Raw genomic sequence first — 20125 nt, forward strand, 5'->3', positions numbered from 1 at the left:
TGTCATCTATAAGATCACATTATTTTCTATTTAGTGTGAAAATATGAGCTAGAACGGACATAATCTCGCTGGGTTATAGCTGTTTGAAATTTATGATAAACGCGCGGGTGCCAATTGATAACAACTAAATGCTTTTGCGCGTAGTGCGCGTCGAAAATTTGGCAAAAACGCTTGCGGAGTGACAATATTCAAACTTCGATAAAGTATATGAAGTGGGTACTTCTCGGAAAGGAAAAATTTAGGCAAACACGATGTGACTATTTTTGGGTTGATTTAATACAACTGCAAAAAATTATTCAAACTTCAAGCAAAAAAGTCAAATTTTTACCACTTTTTTGGATTTTTACCCCCAAAAAAATAGAGGGATTTTTCAAATTTTTATATCATCTTGTGCGGCTGTGTTTTAGCTATCTCCATGCAAGTTTTGCCGACATGCCAACAAAATTTACTTGTTCAAAATATCAAAAAACATGGTTTTTTGGCCTATTTTTTTCCCAAAAATCGGTTTTTGCAATTTTACCCCCAAAAAGTCAGTCCAATCATCTTAAAACCACTTTTAATCGATTCTACGGTCAAAAATACGTCTAGTAAGGTGTATCTGGGGTCCCTAGCGTATCGAGCAGACAATGCCCGTAAGAGCCTCTACTATTAGGAATAAGTTGGTATAATTTCTCGTTCGGGTTAGGGTTTCACTTTCAGCATATGCTTCACTAAAGCATTGCTTCACTTTCAGTTAGGGATTTGGTTAGGGTTTATACTAGTTAGGCTTGGGATCAGAAATTAGAGGGTTACTGTTAGTGTTAGTGTTAGTGTTACTGTTAGGGTTTCGAATATATTTATTCAGATCAGAGCCACCTAGGGCTAGAGGACGTGTTAGAAAAGTCACATGACAGTCGAGTGTAGACAGTAAAGTGATTAATTATCATCATCCCGAAAAATCGTCACAAATTAAAAGGTATAATATTCTCCCGCGGCTTCATATGTACATTAAACATTAAATTTAAAACTAAAAGCCAAGCTAGCATGACGTCATGACCCAATATATATAATTATTAATTTTATCTACGGCTACAACGTAAAACATGTTGTGATTTAACTTTAAGAGCTCAGCTGTACTTGTAGCAGGGACAAAAGGAAATCGCGGCATGTACGGATGACGGAATCGTGATTTTCCCCATTATTTGCGACAAATTTTATGTATAGTTTAAAATACCGCGAAATGTAATTCGCGGTATCGCGATTTTTGGCCAAAATTACCGCGAAATCCTTTTGTCCCTGAGCTGTAGCATAGCATATTGATATAGCATAAAATTAAAATATAAACCGTGCCTGAAGTAATTGCAAATTATAAATTTTAATTATTTACCTGAGAATGTCGTATGACTATGATTATTTTGATTACATTTACACTTACAGGCCGGCTGTCTCACGGCAGGTGCGTTGTACTCGGCCTCGGAACAGCTCTTAAAGTTAAATAAATATAGTTATCTTATTTTATTTGACCAAAACCCATAATTGGGTAAAGCTGAGTGGACCGCTGCCAGTGTTTCTCTTTCCCAAACAAAAGTAATTGATATTAATATGAATTACCGTCTGCAATTAATGCAAAATGATATCGAGAATGAAGTCGGTCGCTTGCTTTTCCCATTCAATTTCATTCACGGCTTACCGCTTACGAATTGTAATAAGTTTTGGTTTATTACATCAATCAAGCTCTGTGAAAATCTCTTAATTGGGTTGCTTTCGGGTCGATACCTACCCAGTACCCGCATAGTGCTCCTTTATCTATTCCAATTGGGTTTCCAGAACCCAATTCCCGATACGGCAATACAGGATACTCCTGAACCTTGAAACGTTTTTCAAAATAACAGTGCTGGCGCCCATATGGCGCGTATTTTGCGCAAATTTCTTAAAAACCTCCACATAACTATTTCTATCCCTTTCATCTTTGACATTGAATTAGAATGTTTTGAACTTAAAATGTGCCTGCTGAACTACTTTATTAAATGAGTCTTAATGCCTGAAAAACAGTACATAACAGCTGGGGTTTAATAATTAATAGTATAGTGGGTAAATAGTATAGTGAGTATAATAATGGCGGCGGTCGTGCTTTGCCAACACAGTGATACTGATAGTGATAATGTTATGGTTTTGTCAGATATGGGATACGTCTGGTTATCACTACTATACTACAGGTAATAGTACTGATCTGATCACAATCATGAAAGTAATACTGATACAATAGGGGTCATGGATAAAAACTAAGTATGAAGTATTTGTTGAGTAGTTACTGACAAGTAAATATTTAAGTTCTCAAGGGTCTCTGCAGATTTGGTATTCATAAAACTTGAGTACAAACCTGAACCACAAAGTAAAAACTCATACTCCGACTAAACTCAACTTTGAGCACGACGCGACTTGAATCTTATTAAATCCTCCTGGTGATCAGTTGTAAAGTATTGTAAAGCATTAAATGATAGTATGACAGTCATTGCAGTTGTTGTATTGGTGTTAACAATAACATTTTGAGATTATTGTAATTAGTATTTGTTGAGTAGTAATTTGGACAGAGTACTGTAAAAACATTTTGAAAGTATTGCCCAATTTAATTTATTTACAAAGAACTACTCAAAGTTAGAAAGTGTATAATTTAATGGCAATCTTTTATTTTTAACAAGTCCTAGCTGTGAGTACGTCTGAGAGAGTAGATTAGTCACATGAACTTGCCAAAGATAATTTCAGTCTTACACCTATATTAATATATCAGCTTGAGCTTGAGATAATTGTTTGTTGAGCAGCTTGTGCGAGAGCAAAACTGGAATTGCATCATATATTTGAGTGGTGATGGATTGAGAATTATCAAATTAAGCTTACTTTTTTATTTTTCCTTTCTGTGGCTCTGTCAGCCTATCTGCTATCTAAATCTTTTATCCCGAAAAATTGAAAATGTTCACTAAAATGTTTTCAAACATTCTTTAAAGTAGTTCATTATAAATATACGTTTTACGTAATTATTAAGAACTTTGATCAATATTATATACAGTACTACTTCGATGGCTATTTTTTATATCAGTATCTTCATCTATCACCGACTTGCACTTCTTTTATCATTCGTCCTATCAGGAGCGAAATAACATCTGTTGTAATCATTAGTTTGTTCGGGTGATAGCTGTAACGATGTTTACATGGTATCGTTCATATGTTTGATATTGCGTAAGTAAGCATAGGGGAGGGAGTTTGATCAAAAGCTTGCTAGTGTAATTTCTTTACAATGTGTATTGTGTAAAGTGACTTACAGTTACAGAGGGGAGAGAGGAGAACATAATGACCAAGAATAGCTTCCATAATATTTTAACCATTCCCATTTGTTATAGTCATTAGTGTTCTTTAGGTTGCTAGCTCTCCTAGAGGCCATGTAAACTTCAAAAAACATCAAGAATTATCAACAGATGTTTATAAAACATAATATAATTAGGGCTACCTTTTTAATACGTTCCATTTAAAAAATGCTCTCAATATGAATGGGCATTTTGTGATTTATTAAAAATTACGCTTATTTTGTTTTGACTATATCTTTTAATGTAGACACGTGTGCAGGTATAATAGTTGTGAGTTCGTATGATTTTCTATGAGTGTGCAACATTTTAAGACATTTTTTTGAAATAAATCCAAAAATGCCGGTTTGGGCATGTCTGTATTGCCCGAATGCCCGATTTGGATGATAATTTTTTGGGAGTAGCTCTTATGGCCTTATAATTATATAATATATACTTATATACCTTCGATAATCTGTTGAGAAATCGGTGGGCACTTGATCTTTTGAAATTGTGGGGTCCTTAAATCTTTGTGTTGTTTTAGGACATAACATATTTCGATCCTATAGATTTGATCTGCCAATCTTAATTGAACTCATGATTAAATATTACACGAGGCTAATAGTAATGATAGTTCGGGCAATTGAAATATTTATACACTAATGACTAAACCGACGTGCTTATTGCTAATTCATCGCAAGAATATATTTTCCACATTCTGAACATAATTATGTGTCAGCGTAGCTCTTTTTATTTCATTTACTTGAGTTATATTTTTAGAATCACATCAATTTTAGTATTGGGAACGCAATAAAATAAATAAAATTATTATAATTGCTTTTATTATATTATCGTTATCATTTTTCGTCCTTGTACCCTTGCTGCAAGTTGAATGAGTGGGTGATCAACAACTTAACCCAATTTGACCAAATTCTCACGGAGATAACTGGGGACCCAATCAGTATGGGAAAAGTTCAAATTGGGTGAAGTTGTCCGGTAGCCTGTTATGTATCCTTGTATCCTTGCTCGCTGGAAGTTAAATGATTGTGTGGCTTATTGGCGGATTAGCCGCATATTTTATCGTGTTAATTTGTCCAACTGTCAAGTTACAAGAAGAAATAATTACCAGCCAACGTATCCTTGCCTTTTATTCTACTAGTACTATAGCACTATAACGTACAACTATAAAACTTTGAGAGCTAACTACATTGACATCATTCTCCATGAATGTTGTTCAACTGGTTAGCATGAATCGAACCTTTTTCTGTAATTTTGATTACAATCTAGAAGTTGATGTTGTTGTAATGTTGTACTTGTAATCGTTATGTTTTTTGTTTGTTTGTATGACCGCACTCCGCAGGCGTTTGAATTTTGAATCCGCGAAATTTAGATCCCACAAGCTTGACTGAATTTGGTTCAGATAAAATACTAGATAACGAACTATTACAAGCCGTTTAAATAAAATTTGATAGGCACCCTTTGAGTTTGAATTATGATTATGAATATGTTAACTCAGTGTAACCCAATCGGGTATCCAAGAATAAGACCCGGTTCCATATTAATATAATCGGCCATAAAATCTACATAATAGCCTGATCATTGGTCCGTCCCCCAATTCTATGGCAATCTTGTGAGCGTCAAAGGTCTTTACTACAGGAAGGCTTAGAGGAGGATTTAAAATAATTCCTCGTGCAGGCTAAGTCTCATAATTACGTTTAAAATCTGAGCTACCTGTTGTTAGCCAAGGTCTTCCAGGTTTTTTCCTCACCTTAAACTGGCCGGGTCCAGACTCTCTATGCGAGTAATGAGTAGTTACACACTCTCTCCTAGGCGAGTAGTCCTCACGAAACAATAGCATTAGCTCGGATAGCCCAGCACTGGAGATTAGAGGATTGTATAATCTCTATTTTCTCACATGCAGCGTACCCAGCTGTCTTTGTTTTTTTTGTTTCTTTAACTTAGTTTGAGTTTAGAAGGTTACATTATTACTTTTTGTTCGCGTAAAGTGGAACACGTCTCAAACGTGATTTTAAAAACTAATAAAATACTTATATGTACTAATACTATAGATAGAATACCCTAAAACTCATTGAAAACTATAATCATGATGATTTTGTAATTATTATTTCTAGTGATCTGTAACTGTAAGTCATAAAAACACAATCACGTAATAACTTCTTACTTCTCTCTGGTACGATTTTAACTGAAAGTATATTGTGGTCGTTTATGCACGGTCTGCAAAGTCTGTACGGTCTGCCGACTGTTACAGATAAAGCCACACTTAGTTTAGTCTAGTAGTTGTTACATATTATTTAAAGTTATCAAAGACCTTGGAGTCGGTGAAATTGAATGGGTGAGGGTAAGTGCACGGGAATATATTGAAATATGACCAACATAGTATTATAATTGAAGTTTTATGGTTTCATACAAAGACATGTTTTAAGTTTGTTGCGTTTTAAAGTCAAAGTGCACCACACATCGAATTTCTAAAGAATGCGGATGAATAGATTTGCATTTTAACACTTCACTGCACACACACACCAGTATAAAGGACCCGGGATCATTTATAGACCGATACTTGATAACGATTAAGTGCGAACTAGTTTTAGATATCTACTCCGTTTATAATTTGTTTTACACATGGCTGGTAAGAGTGGGTTACTACCGAATTGGTTGTGTTCTTGTTTTGTTTCACAACCAGAACCGCGAGATTCAGCCTACAGAGAAGCAGGTAAGTGCGAGTAAAACTGTTTTTTTGTGTTTGTTTCAACTCTGGAGAGATTTTAGCAGAATTATAACTTCTAAAAAGTCAACATCAAGGCTCTGTTTTAAAGTTTTAAGTAAACATTTACATATAATCTTAGTTTTGATTTTTTAAATGAATTTCCTGATCAACTCATTGAGCCTGGGATACCTTTGGAAATATTCTATCCCTTGTCCTAGCCAACTAGATGTTGTTAAGAATCAAGTAAGAGGTGATAATGATATTTCTGCCGTTTTCTGACAAATGTGCTTAAAGACTATTTTTGAAGACCTGTTGTGTTGTTTGTGTTGAATTCTTTAATCTGAATTTATTTGTTGTTTCAGGAACTGTCCCTGAAAACCACCAGAGAACATTAGATCCAACCGCCGATTTCCAGAAACCTCCTTTTGGGACCGCCTAAAATGCCAAAATATGTCAAAAATGTGTCAAAAGTGCTTAAAAACCTTATATTTTTGAGTGGCATTTAAGCACTAAAAAACGGCAAATTTGTGATCTTTATTATGAAATTAAACGTCCAGCTTATATAATATGAAGCCAGGGTTCTGACTGATTATGACTTAAAGGTTCAGTTTATCCCACCCTATTATTATTCACTCAATATTCAATAAACGTATCAGATTTAATTTTATAGCGTTATAATTTGATTATAAATGATCAATCCTTTATCATCCATCATCCAATAATGATTCTTCCGACCAAAAATGGATTATTTCTTTCCGATAATTCATCAGTCAGTCAGTTTACTCATATTTTGTTTCATCAATATCTTTAGAAAGGTGCAAAATTTGTTGTAATCTTTTTAATTTATCCCATTTTCTTAAACACAAAGTATTGTCTAACTTTACCTGTATTTTATAAAGATAAAATGAAGATGAAGAAACACATTTTTCTCGATCGGACAGTGTATGCTAAAAATATCACTATTAGGTTACAACCTGGCTAAATCAATTTTTATGTCACGGGATTTCTTCTGAACAATATTTTCAACTGTTCAGTGTTCAAATTACCTTAACATATGTTTGTTTGTTTATAGAACCCGTCCCCAATCTCGTATCGGAAAATTATCCAACTCAATACTGAGTGTAATTACGGAGTTACGGGTGGTACCTGCAGCAGAGGCGTTTATTATGATTCAGCATTTATTACACCTTAACTTATTGGTACGCATATACTTATAAAGCAAAGTAATTCCCTTCGGCTATAACAAAGTAAGTTCCCTTTGTTAAAGGCTTGACCATCGGCCTCATTGGACTGTACAGGGTGGTGTAAGACAAAGAGTGGGTTTGTGGTTAGTAGAGCATCGATAATGTATGGCAATATTTATAATAATGATGGTCATTGTTCCTCCAAAGGGTGAGTTGCTTGGTGGAGCATTTATAATGTAAGATAATTTCTATAATTATAGTCCTTGTACCTCCAGACCAGTGGTTACCATGATTATTATTGATATGCAACCTGGACGCTTCGACGGATTTGAAGGGTTTTAATCAATTTGCTTCGTTCTACATATCTATATCGCTTATTAACCTTGTCTCTATAGCTATATCACAATCATAAAATTGTATTTTTGGTGCCGCCATTTAATGATTTGACTTTGTGCTTGCTAGTAGTGTACTTTTAATTTGAATGGCACATTGAATATAACGAAATCAATATTATTAAAATTCGAAAGATTATTTTTGTATGTCTGTTTGTATGTCTGTACGACCGCCCACGTGCAAATAAGATAATATGAAGTTACACAGTAACCATGGTAACGGTGTTGAACGCGCACATGCACGTGCAAAGATTTGCGAGCGACGTTTTGATCAGTTTGTGGTTATATTTACTTATTTATTTACGTTGTGTGGAGTGTGTTACTGTTTCACATATTAATCGGCTGTATCTTCGGTTGTGACAGATACTTTTTGATGCGATAAAAACTTACTGCCAAAGAATACTTATATCACCCACCTCCCTGTGACCACGGGCTTTCGAGTATAGTATAAACTATAAACTACTCAAAAACCGAAATTCATAATTCCAGGAATGAGGTATACGATATTGTGGTAGTACATAATTTCTCAACTTCTCAATTATATTTAAGTATTTATATATATGACCCGCTCACAACTCACAATCGTTGTTTTTGTTAAAAATTGTGTTCCTGATCGAAGGTGGTATAATATCACGATTCTAATTTTTAAGTTTAATGCAACAATTAAACGACGCAGCGTGAGCAAAATTTTCAAAATCGGAGCAGATCATAAATTACAAATACAATCGGAGTCTTTCTTCCTAAAGTGTCGTGCATTAGAATTTAGAAAACGTGCATGAATGAATGTCACCGGTTTGATCATTTCAGAGACCAGGTTTCAATTGGTAAATGGCGGTGGAAGCCCTATAAGTATAACGTATTTATCAGAAGCACTACTATTAGTATTGTATAACGGTGGTACCGTTAATTGCGATGATGATTTTAGTGATAACTCCGCGAGTGCCATATATGCACAAACTGATGGGTTTTAGACTATGCTAGTATTAATTATAATTCGGAAGATTATCTCTGTATGTCTGTCTGTATGTCTGTACGACCGCCCACGTGCAAATTACATAGGAAATAGGAAGTTGCATAGTAACCATGGTAACGGTGGTGAACGCGCACGTGCACATGCAAAGATTTGTGAGCGACATTTCGATCGGTTTTGTGGTAATTATACGTTGTATTCAGTTCGAGCTACATTTTAATCGGCTGTATCTTCGGTTGAGATGGATATTTTTAATGCGATAAAAACTGACTACCAAAGAATACTATTAAGCTATTACCCTCCTCCCTGTGATCCCGGGCTTTCTAGTTACTCTATAAAATTAATTTATAAAGTGACGCTGGCGAAATAATCATATAAATTAAAAATCATCGTGAGTTTTTTTTTCATTTTAAGCTTAATATAACCTTGACCTCGTACAGGGGTACACCCTTGCATGTACAGCAGCAAACCGAATTCTTGTCGAGAAGGCGCGAATTGCTCACGATCATTTTCTGACCTCTGTTTTAAAAAGTCTTAATTCTGTATGCGCATGAACTTTGAATATTCATTTAATGAATTTAAGTTCGTTCTAGAATTTATTTGTAACTTAAGTAATACCAAAAGATGCTGCATCAACGCTGATTTTTATTATCTCATTCATTGCCTTGATTTCTTCTTGACCACGTCAAATAACAATAAATTTGTGCTAGTCAATATTCAATATAAATATAATAATGATTTTTGTTGATGAAAATGTCAGCAAATTGCAAAAATGGCAAATAGGGTTTTGTCATATTATTTGCTATTTCCGCTAAGTTTTGCAAAATTTTGGAATACTGACATTTAATTGACAACGATATTTTTCGACAAGAGATTATGTAGTTCTACCATATTGTTACACTATAGAACGTTTTATAACATCCAATTTATTCACTCTATCACATATAGACATGTGAAATGTTGAAAAAATTCAGAATCATTAAACAATAAAACTAAAATACTACGTTTTCCGAAATTTAATTTTCGTAAATGGGCGTGGCCACCAAGGACGTGGTTCTCAACATCTCAGAACTTAAAACCCACATTACACGAAATGCCTTGAGACATTTATATTTGAATAACGAATCTTAAACATCTAACATTACTCCTTCATACTAAAAAAAGCCGATTCTAGATATTTTACCTGTATAAGAAACCAATAAAATATGGCGTGCCGGTGGAGGACCGAAGATGGAAGAGTTGAAGGCTGAATTTTGTTTGGTGGACCTTTGACCCCAAGATGAACAGATTAGAACATACTCATAATATTCAAGGACATTTTTGTTTTTTGAACTCGGTCTAACATACATAGACGGAATAATCTTGAAATTTATCGAAAAAATGATAATCTAAATTTCGAGACAAATTAATGTCAATTAATTCATTAATGACAATTAATGTCAATTAATTCAATTAATGCAATTAATGTCAATGTCAGTTTAGGGTTTTTAATGGAATACTGATATTAATATGACGTTGCATTCCCCCATTTTTAATAACATATTACGTTCACATATTTACATAATCAACCGTATTCAAGACCCAATCCCCCCTCTCCTGAAGCAATATTACGTAATCACGTCCCCCCCCCCCCCCTTTTGAATATTCCCTGGAAACACTTTTTGGAAACACTTTTTCCTTACGTTTATGCATACCCGATCACAATGATCCGAAATCATTGTAATGATACCATCCCATCACCTTTCAAACTACTTAGGTTATAGTCGGAAATCCGATCAATTTCTAAATTTACACTGTCAGAGAGAAATTTTTAGTGAGCAATTGAACTCCCCTCAGACTATTAAGTAATTAAGAGGAACGACCCCAATGTCACTTAAATCTTAGGATACCGTTAACTCTCGATTTCTATACGATAATTTAATAAGCAACAGAGGTGGCGAATTTACCGTTTTGTTTTCAGTCATAATCTTAACTTTTTCTTCCAGTCAGTGGAGTGACAGGCCTTAAAGCCACTGTTTAACACCTGACTGATCTTCGCCTCCCTTGCACGCACATAGAAAACCTGTGGTTAAAATAAATTAATAAAGTTCATTAAAAGATAAATTATTGATCTGTATACTGGTGAAGAGATGATTTGTTGTGACAATGACAGTGAACAGTGAGTGACACGATGACAGTGATGAGATCAAAGATGGAAACTGATTGTTTAGATCGGAGTCAGAAAATATGTTCTCTATTAACTAGAAAAGTTCATGATTATCTCATAATATAGACATTCAGCTTGGTAAGACCACAATAAAAAATTACAACGAGTAAGATGGTAATGGATCGCAAGGAGGTTTTACTGTACACAATACTAATTTTACACCCTATTAACTATTTACACTATTAGTAATACCACTCGGTCGTTCGTAGACTTTTCTTTTCAGCTGCTCAAAATCAACGCTGTACATAGGGGCAGTACCCTGAAATTAATTGGAACATTAGCAAATTAGTTAGAAACAAACGAAACAATATACTCTAGTAGCAGGAGGGTTGAGTGTGCACTCGATGTACAGAGTTTTTTTGATACTGAATCGGGTTTAATTAGGACATTGAAACTCCAATCACCGAGGGGCACATTTTGTGTCCTAGTCCCAACCCCTGATGGGGCCACGCCCCATATTTCAACATTAGGCGCATGTATGGGAATATGTATCTCACCTTCCTGAAGGTTCCTTAGAGACTCAAACTTTGGCTTAAAATGACCGCAATGCACATATTTATATTGACCCTATGAAGGTATAAAGGCCCAAAATGCTTACTTTTGAAAAAATCCCGACAAACCGATTTTCACTGGGCGAGAGTGAAAAATCTCTACATCTAGAAGCTTTATTGACATCGAGTATGCAGTTTGGTGTCTACAACTTTTCGCTAGAAACCAGGTCTATTGAAGGTCATTCTGATCAAATGAGTAAGGTACGCATTTCTATCATAATCCTAATCCTAGGGGGAAATTCAATTATCCCTCAGGCAACTAAATAAATGACTTTTCTAATCTCGCTTCTGAACAGTTGTATGGGCCTCTCTATTATCTTCAAACTAACTTGCAAAGGCCACATTATCTACAGCTATAAAGCAACATAGGGTTTATTATGTGCTTAGTTTTGGAGATATTCATTAAAAACTGTTTTTAACTTTCGTGCATCCTAAATTAGTAAACACATGTACTTAATTTAGGTATCCCCGGGCTAAACAGTCTTACAGACACTTCCCTTGCAGCACAGCAAAAAAGTCAGCATGATCACATTCAGATAATATTTATGGAGCAACACAATCAGTTTCAGAGCTCTTTTCCGCTATCTTACTTATCCACAAATTATACATCTCCACCTCTGGTTACTTCAAACCACTTCAAACCCCAAATATTATACATGAAAATCTAACAATCTCGTTAAATCTAGCACAAGTTGGGCTCTCTCCTACGTGTTTGGCTATTATGGCTAATCACTCCCATCCACCGCATGTTGTAGAATCTCCTTCTAGTTTTCTTCAATTCTGCTACTCCATGCCATGCCTATTCTACCCGCTACCACCATGTACCAGCACGTATAATTCTAGCTCTTCAGCAAACTCTGAATGCCTACCCTCTACCTCCTCCTCAGTGCTCTATACAGACCACCAGAGGTCATAAACCACCAACTCCAGCTCTTATCACATACTTGGCTACATCTATTTAGCTACTCGCTGCAGGCCCCTGGCCCCTTCAACCTCTGCTCTTTCTAGCAACTTAACATAAGTTTTACTACCTCTTGCCTTTTAAAACACCACCATCAACAATTGTATTCTTGCTCTTTCTGCTGGCTTGCCTCAGTGCATTCAACAATTTTCCAGTCAAGAGAAAAGGAAACCATGCATATCTAGCAACCTCTGAATCTACTTCCTGCTCTAATCTAGCTTCCACCAACACCCATGCTAATTGTTGTTACTTGTTTAAGCTACCACTAGCATGAGCACCTGCAAATTCTAGCCCTATCCAGCAACTCAGACACATTATACTCTATCCAATAGCACTAACACCCTCAAATTCAAGCTGGAGCCTGGAGGTAGCCTGAAATTAGTAAAAACAAATAAATTTGAGAGAGCCATTTAACTGAATAAGGTGGATGTAGACCGAATTACTAGAAGAAGCTCAAATTGTGGGTACCGTTTGCTAGTGTTAGCTGATAGAGCAGAAAGTTAGTCTGAGGTAGCTGGAAAGTGCTGAATTGCAGGTGCTGGTGATAGCTGTTTGTTTGTTTGTTTGGGGACGCGGTTTTGGGTAACCATCTCCTCTGGTATACTTCAAACCACTTTCAATCCCCAAATTTTATACATCTAACCATCCCACTAGTGTTCCATCTCGTTTAAAGCCAAGGATCGACCGAGACTGCTTTTTTGGCCGGGACTGGGAAAAAGTGCTGGGACCGGGATTAAGACCGGACCAGGGATTAGGGATCGGATTCTTTCCCTTTTTTCTTTTTCAGCTGCTCAAAATCAACGCTGTACATAGGGGCAGTACCCTGAAATTAATTGGAACATTAGCAAATTAGTTAGAAACAAAAGAAACAATAGTTATGCGATGGATGGACGTGAAACGGGATGCAATGAAGGCCGCGCCCAATTCCGAGCGGCGGCAAATTGTAAAAGCGCGCAATATTCGATTGTATCTTTTCATAGAAAATTCGTTTGGTGTTTGCGCTCAAGATTCATTTATAGTTAGGGCAAGAATTGCTGTTTATGGGTCAATCTGTGAACAAATTCGTAACAAAGGTTTGTCTACAGGAATGTGTTGTCCATAGTCCCAGGAACCACCAAAAAAAACCGTCCAGCTGAAACTTTTGGGCAAAAATTTTTATAGTCATTTTTCTCCAGGAACCCATACGCCCCACCCCTAATATTGGTTATTCGGCTCCCGAAGGTTTTGAGATCTCCATAGGGGGTGCAAAATGACCGCAATGGCCACATTATGGCAGGCGAATGATAGTTTCAGAACGATTAGAGCTTTATTTTTTCGAAATAAATGGAATTTTTCGAAATTTTTCTCAATTTTATTGAAATTTCGAAAAAAAATACACCAAATTATTTTTAACGCTTATTTCAAATCTATTTAAAAACTCATCTACAAATAACAAATACAGTTAATCTAAAATGTGTATTCTCAGTAAATACCATGACAATTATTAATACACAGTTAATATTAATCAAAATTCGCTTGTTCTTCAGGTTCATCATGTCTAATGTTTGTGCAGTTCATACCATGGCATCGTCCACAAGCTGGCAAACAATTGAAGCCATATTTCCTACATGAACATCTGAAAGTCAAACAGGCCTGTTCCACATCGACAGAACAGTTACAACATGTAAGGTTCGAAATAGACTCTGGAGAGGGATCAGGGAGGAGGAGGAAGAGGAGGACTGAGGAGGACTGAGGAGGATGAGGACTAAGAAGAAGGATGAGGAGGAGGACTGAGAAGGAGGATGAGGACTAAAGACGACTAAGGAGGATGGCTGAGGAGGATGACTGAAAGGGAGGAGGAGGAGGTTGAGAAGGAGAAGGAGGAGGACCTAGGAGGAGGACTGAGGGGGAGGATGAGGAGGAGGAGGACTGAGGACGACTTAGAAGAAGGAGGACTGAGGAGAACTGGTGAGGAGGAGGACTAAATAGGAGGAGGAGGAGGGGGACTGGGGGAGGACTGAGGAGGATTGAGGAGGAGGGGGAGGACCGAGGAGGAGTAGGAGGGCTGAGGAGGACTGAGGAGGATGGCTGAGGAGGATGACTGAGGAGGAGGACTGAGAGGGAGGAAGAGGAGGAGGAGGAAGAAGACTGAGGAGAAGGAGGAGGAGAGGACTTTTTGTCCGTTTTTGTCCGCTCTATTTTTTGTCCGTTTTGAAAATATAGGGTACCGAACGAACAAAAAACATGATCCCCCCCCCCCCCCCCCCCCCCCCCCCCCCCCCCCCCCCCCTTTATACCAAGAGCAGCCTTATTAGATATCCTCATCATCTGATATTGATCAAATAAGCTCATCGGCACAGGGACAAAAGGAAATCGCGGCATGTACGAAATCGCGATTTTTCCCATTTTTTGCGACAAATTTTATGTATAGTTTAATGTATAGTCTGTTAAAAATCGCGGTTTCGCGAAATTGGGCCAAAATAATCGCGAAATCCTTTTGTCCCTGCATCGGCACCACAGTTAACTCGTATGTTAGGCATTCCTCTATTGAAGTCTCTCTATCAGCAACCAAGACTAGACGGTTAAAACACTTCAACGGATCGACTGCAACGCTTTTATTATTCACTTTAACCTGCTTTCTTAGTTGTGTCAAGTTCTTTGCTTTACATTTGATACTTATCTTATCGATGAATGTCAACCCATCTAGCTCACGTTGAAGGACAGCCCCAACGGCCAAACATTCCTCGGGATTCACCTCATCGTTCCCAGGCTGTGATATAAGACCAGTCGAAAAAGATATTAACTTAGTCTTATCTTCGGATTCTGTAAAGTCGACAGTAACTTTAAACCAAGTTAATAATTTTCCAAATACATCACAGTTTTTCTTGATTGATGACTTGGTAAGATCTGAGTGGATGGCAGCCTTAGTTGGTACTCCTGATCGCTTCGATGAATTAGCTAATGAATCTCCAAAAGACTGATTTATTAAAGCCATCTGATTCAGGGTGGCCACCCATAACTTGTGAGCGGACTCACGATTACGCATCCTTCCACTTGTTAATCCACCACTAGATTTAGCTGCCTTCATAAGACTCTGCTCTATGGAGAGGTCAGTCCACACCCCGGCCCACTCGTGGTCGTTGTAACAAACCGTGTGAAGCCCAGTTACTTTAAAGGTCTTTAAAAGCGCCCCATACTTGACTTTAAAAATAGCATCCTGCTCCAAATACAGTCTTAAAGCTTTTGCATACTGTCCCCTCCCAGCTGCTGCGAAGTAGAGAAGTAGGGCAGCATCAAAGCTACTGCTGATAAATGCATAGTGTAGTCGTGCAACCTCTCTGCTCTTATGAAGTCCTTTACTAGTGTTATCATGTTGTGGTAAGTAACCCATAGAGCTGCTGTTCTACTGTTGGAAAACAGGTTCTTTAGAAGCAGAGTTATTTTCTCTGATAGATCCTGAATAGATTTAGTCTTAAAGTTAACACCTAGATTTTCGTTCACACATTTGTTGATGTAACCTTCCAAGTTTACTAGTTCATCGTCGTAAACTTCTTCCTTTATAATGAAACAACAAAGAGCGGCGTCGATCAGAAAGTGGGCTCTCAACGCTTTATAGTAAGATCCTCCATCCGATATATGCGTGACGTCTCCAGGATACACGAGTTTGATGAGCTCCTCTAAACCCGAGTCTGCCATTATATAGCCTATGCAGCCTAGAAAACTCGTGAGAGTGTGGAAGCCCCCAACCCTGACCACAATAGACATCCCAGTTTCCAGTACTATTTGGGTGGCCTTAATCCACAATGGCAAATCGAATGTGATTATCATCGGCTCACTGTAGGATAGGTAACTTAAGACATTCAGCCAGAGTAGTATGTACCGTCGAATAGCTGTCTGGGGGTTGGTCAATAATCTGTTGTTTGTTAGTTAACCTTGATATTTGTTAATTGAAGTTATTTCCCGAGTAAGATTTGAAATAAGCGTTAAAAATAATTTGGTGTATTTTTTTCGAAATTTCAATAAAATTGAGAAAAATTTCGAAAAATTCCATTTATTTCGAAAAATAAAGCTCCAATCGTTCTGAAACTATCATTCGCCTGCCATAATGTGGCCATTGCGGTCATTTTGCACCCCCTATGGAGATCTCAAAACCTTCGGGAGCCGAATAACCAATATTAGGGGTGGGGCGTATGGGTTCCTGGAGAAAAATGACTATAAAAATTTTTGCCCAAAAGTTTCAGCTGGACGGTTTTTTTTGGTGGTTCCTGGGACTATGGACAACACATTCCTGTAGACAAACCTTTGTTACGAATTTGTTCACAGAAAAATCAACTCTTGCCCTAACTATTAGAATGTGCCATGAAATTGTGTTAGACTCTAGTTATGGGAATGGTGGTAAAGTTCTCACTTCGACTTTACTGCAATCTATCAGTAGGACAGTCTATGTGTGATTTTCACGATTCGCAATCAAGGTATAATTTTAGAAATATTCAAATAGATTGTAAACTGGTCGAAACAATCAATATTGGTATTTTCTAGAGTAAAATACCAACAATTCGTGAACATTTTGATATATTTTGGAGACATTGATCTTGGAGGTCTTGGACATGAATTGGATTTAAAGCTACCTATTAATTTCGAAAATTACTGTTTTTTTCTAAAACCTGTCCTATTGCCAAAACATGATGACCACTGACCAGCGTAAACAGTACACACTGATTGAACTGTGGAAAAATAAGGAAAATTAAAAACTGAATAATCAACAAAGTGAAAGGTTACGAATGATCGTTTTTGCAGAAAAAGAGGGATTTTGGAGGGTTGCTTGCAGAGTTGTGTACTTAATGTATAATCTGAAGTCAGTGCAAGCGCAGCACGTGTGTATTTTAATGTATTATGCAATAAGCCCAATTTGTACGTGCACTGATGTGTATAAGACATATATATAGTTCACTTCTTGCTTCCAATTTCTTAAATTATTGATAAAAGTTACGTTCTACGGCAATTTCTACAGCAATTGAATTGAATCACATGTTATGTATTTTCACTTTCCCGCATTTAAAGCATAATATTATGAAGTTAACTGAGCTTGTACTGAATGGAAATCTAGCGTCCGCCTCAACGAAAAAATGGGCGCAATTCTTGTTTAATGTTTACCTTAGGTTTCCCTTTCTGAACACTGTATAGATGAACACTGGTAACTGGGTCCAACTGAGATTTCGTTTCTTCCAGCATATCCTCGTTAACAATACATACTTGGTGTGTCTGGGATGTAATAATTGCTTTAGTCAATTAGACAATTTATTACAATCTTTCGTTATAGTGTGAAAAATGCAGATTAAACACCTGATGACCTGAAGGTTATACCCAAATTTCACTGTTTTGACTGAAATTTTCTTGAATGACCAATTGATGACTTCACTGTGGATAGCACAAGACAAGATTTAGGTACTTAAAATTGGATACCAAAGAAAGCTTTGACAAACGGAAAATCGTCAGAAGAGAACGAAACAATTTGAAAGATTTCTGAATAGAAACTATTCTGCCGTTTTCTTGACCGAAGTTTCACAGTTCTGACTGAATTTTTTGACCAGTGACTGATCAGTGAAGTCGCCATCAAGGTACTGGAAGCTGTATATCCGGACAAAACTTTGATGGAAATGTACTTTAGGTCCGGTCAGGACTCTTGAACCACTTACCAGAACTCCCTGAGAATTGTGTCTCATCCCACTGACGTAGTAAACACCCTGAATGCTCTTGTGTTTCATATTCTTGTGTTTCATGTGGAATATCGCTAACAACCTGGGAACGTACGTTTCAAAGGAGGCAAGAGAATGAAATATTAATATTTGATTACACTTTCATCCAAAATGCAAGCGAATTTGTTACAGTTTGTCTGTGTAAAAAACTTCAAAAATTTAAATATTAATTACTGTTTAGCTTGGTTAACATTTAGAGAAAATGTTCTGCTCAGCCACTTGTAGGTCACCTGAAAAAAACTTATTATAATAAAATAACAATATTAAACTTGAAATGAAATATTAAAGATATGGAGTTGCCTGCTGAGCTATTATACATATATATAAATGTCTAGTCATGGCGAATATTTTCCGCTCTATTGTTGAACTTTAGATTTAGAGTTTAGGTCTTTCTAACTTGATGGTTTCGATAGAAAAAAAAAAGTTAACCCGGCCTAATCTGATGGAATCGTTAAATCTTATAATACCAGCCCACAAAATTACAGACAAGAATGTAAATATGTAAGAGGCATGGATCCATTTAATTTAGTCCTTGTTCTCAATAGAATTTATTGTGAACAGGAGAAAAAAACCCAAACGCACGATGCCAACCTCAAACAAAATGTTACTCACAACTTTCTTCTGTTCCATAACATACTCCTCGATGTTCTCCAGCAGGAGCCCAAGATCTTCAATACCCATTGTCTAATGTCTTGTTGATAATTAGAATTAGAATTATAATTAGAATTAAATTTACACAGCAATACAATAAGAATACAAATAATTTAAAGAAGCTCTAAACTGCTGTGCAGGACATTCAAGTCAGTCAAAAACTGTTAGTGTTGACAAAACTTGTGTTGATAAAACTTGTTAAGTGTAATTAAAACTAATTAGACCTTATTATTACAAATATATTTAAGGACCCATACATCTAATATACACCAAGTATATAAGAACACTATTTTTTGTATCCTTGAGGTCAACTTTCCAGTTAAGTTGGCTGAGCACATTTTATAGGGCACATAGAATTATTCCATTTAATCGAACCAAATTTAATGCAGTCTGGGACAAGCTTGGTACAAGCCTGGTACAAGCCTGGTTCAAGCCTGGTACAAGCCTGGTACATGATATTTATATATAACATTTGCATTCAAGTGAGCTAGTAGGAATCCTCAAAATATTATTTTGTGTGAAAATGGTGAACGGGATTGTCACTAAAGTTTTGGTGAAACCATTTGGGCTCGACAGATATAATTATGGTGTATTGGTCCTTAATAAGTTGGTGGCTTAAAATCAGATCAAAACATAATGATACATTATACAACCAGAATCTTCTAGAATGATCACTGTATGTTCACTGCACAGCGTAGCTGTAATATAGTCTGCGGATTTAACTTGCATTTAATGATATATCATACTACTTATTGTTAATGTTGTAATTCAATTTGTATTATATTACTATACATGAAACAGCTGATTTATTATTTCAAGCTGTATTTGCTGATTTGATGGCTTATGGCTATGACATGAAAGGATATAAAACCTCAAAAACCACGGTCTGACATAAAAAGGGCCAAAAGAATGCGGCAGCACATTATTCCAAATATAAAATAGTACAACTTTGAAGACGTTGGATAACTTTTTTGGCACTATTAGTGTCATCTAGTGTCATCTAGTGTCATTTAGCGTCATCTATTGTCATCTAGCGCCAGATATCAAATTTCAACTATCGGTAAAAGTCCCGTTTAAGTACAGGTCAATACAGTTTCAATATCTTTGCAAACAGTGGTTAGGAGTTCAGCTATTGTATCTCTGAGTGAATTGTGTCTAAGTGAAACGTAGCCTCCGATTTGTTAGAGTATGGTTGATATGATTTTGTTTTCCACATTCATATAGAGGACTTCTGTTAGCTGTAGACGGTGTGAGATTATATCGGAATGTCGACTGATAGTCGGATCCCAACCGTTCTAAAAGGCTATCTCGTTAGCTTTTCGTGTTAAAAGCGATTTCTCAACGGTTATCACCTCTCTAGATGATTCTTAAAACATTTGGACTTCATGGCAAGGTTGAAATACATGCAATGAGGGCGTTTTCGGCCACACCCTTTT

At 36.6% G+C, this 20125-nt stretch overlaps 2 protein-coding genes across 2 annotated transcripts in view; one reads left to right on the forward strand and one right to left on the reverse strand.

Moving 5' to 3' along the window:
• Nucleotides 1-20125, forward strand: part of LOC134824726 (disks large 1 tumor suppressor protein-like) — a 107152-nt gene that overhangs the window by 53278 nt on the left and 33749 nt on the right. The window lies entirely within an intron of this gene.
• LOC134825372 (DNA polymerase delta subunit 3-like) lies at nucleotides 13055-18731 on the reverse strand. Its single transcript, XM_063837549.1, has 5 exons — nucleotides 18651-18731; nucleotides 18213-18268; nucleotides 17979-18081; nucleotides 17437-17544; nucleotides 13055-13126 (listed from the first exon to the last, which is right to left on the reverse strand). The coding sequence occupies exons 1-5, from the start codon at nucleotides 18717-18719 to the stop codon at nucleotides 13055-13057; spliced, it is 408 nt and encodes a 135-aa protein (XP_063693619.1). The 5' UTR covers nucleotides 18720-18731.

This window comes from Bolinopsis microptera, chromosome 13 (genome assembly GCF_026151205.1).
Source record: "Bolinopsis microptera isolate Bmic1 chromosome 13, MBARI_Bmic_1.0, whole genome shotgun sequence".
Classification (NCBI taxonomy): Eukaryota; Metazoa; Ctenophora; class Tentaculata; order Lobata; family Bolinopsidae; genus Bolinopsis; species Bolinopsis microptera.

What these genes read in the sequence shown, in the direction of transcription:
- LOC134825372 (XM_063837549.1), bottom strand. Translation starts at nt 18,719, where the DNA reads ATGGGTATTGAAGATCTTGGGCTCCTGCTGGAGAACATCGAGGAGTAT. An exon ending in TTATGGAACAGAAGAAAGTT is followed by an intron (nt 18,269 to 18,650) that starts GTGAGTAACATT and finishes AGTTTTTTTCAG; the next exon opens with GTGACCTACAAGTGGCTGAG. An exon ending in TTCAGAAAGGGAAACCTAAG is followed by an intron (nt 13,127 to 17,436) that starts GTAAACATTAAA and finishes AATTAATTTCAG; the next exon opens with GGTACTGCCCCTATGTACAG.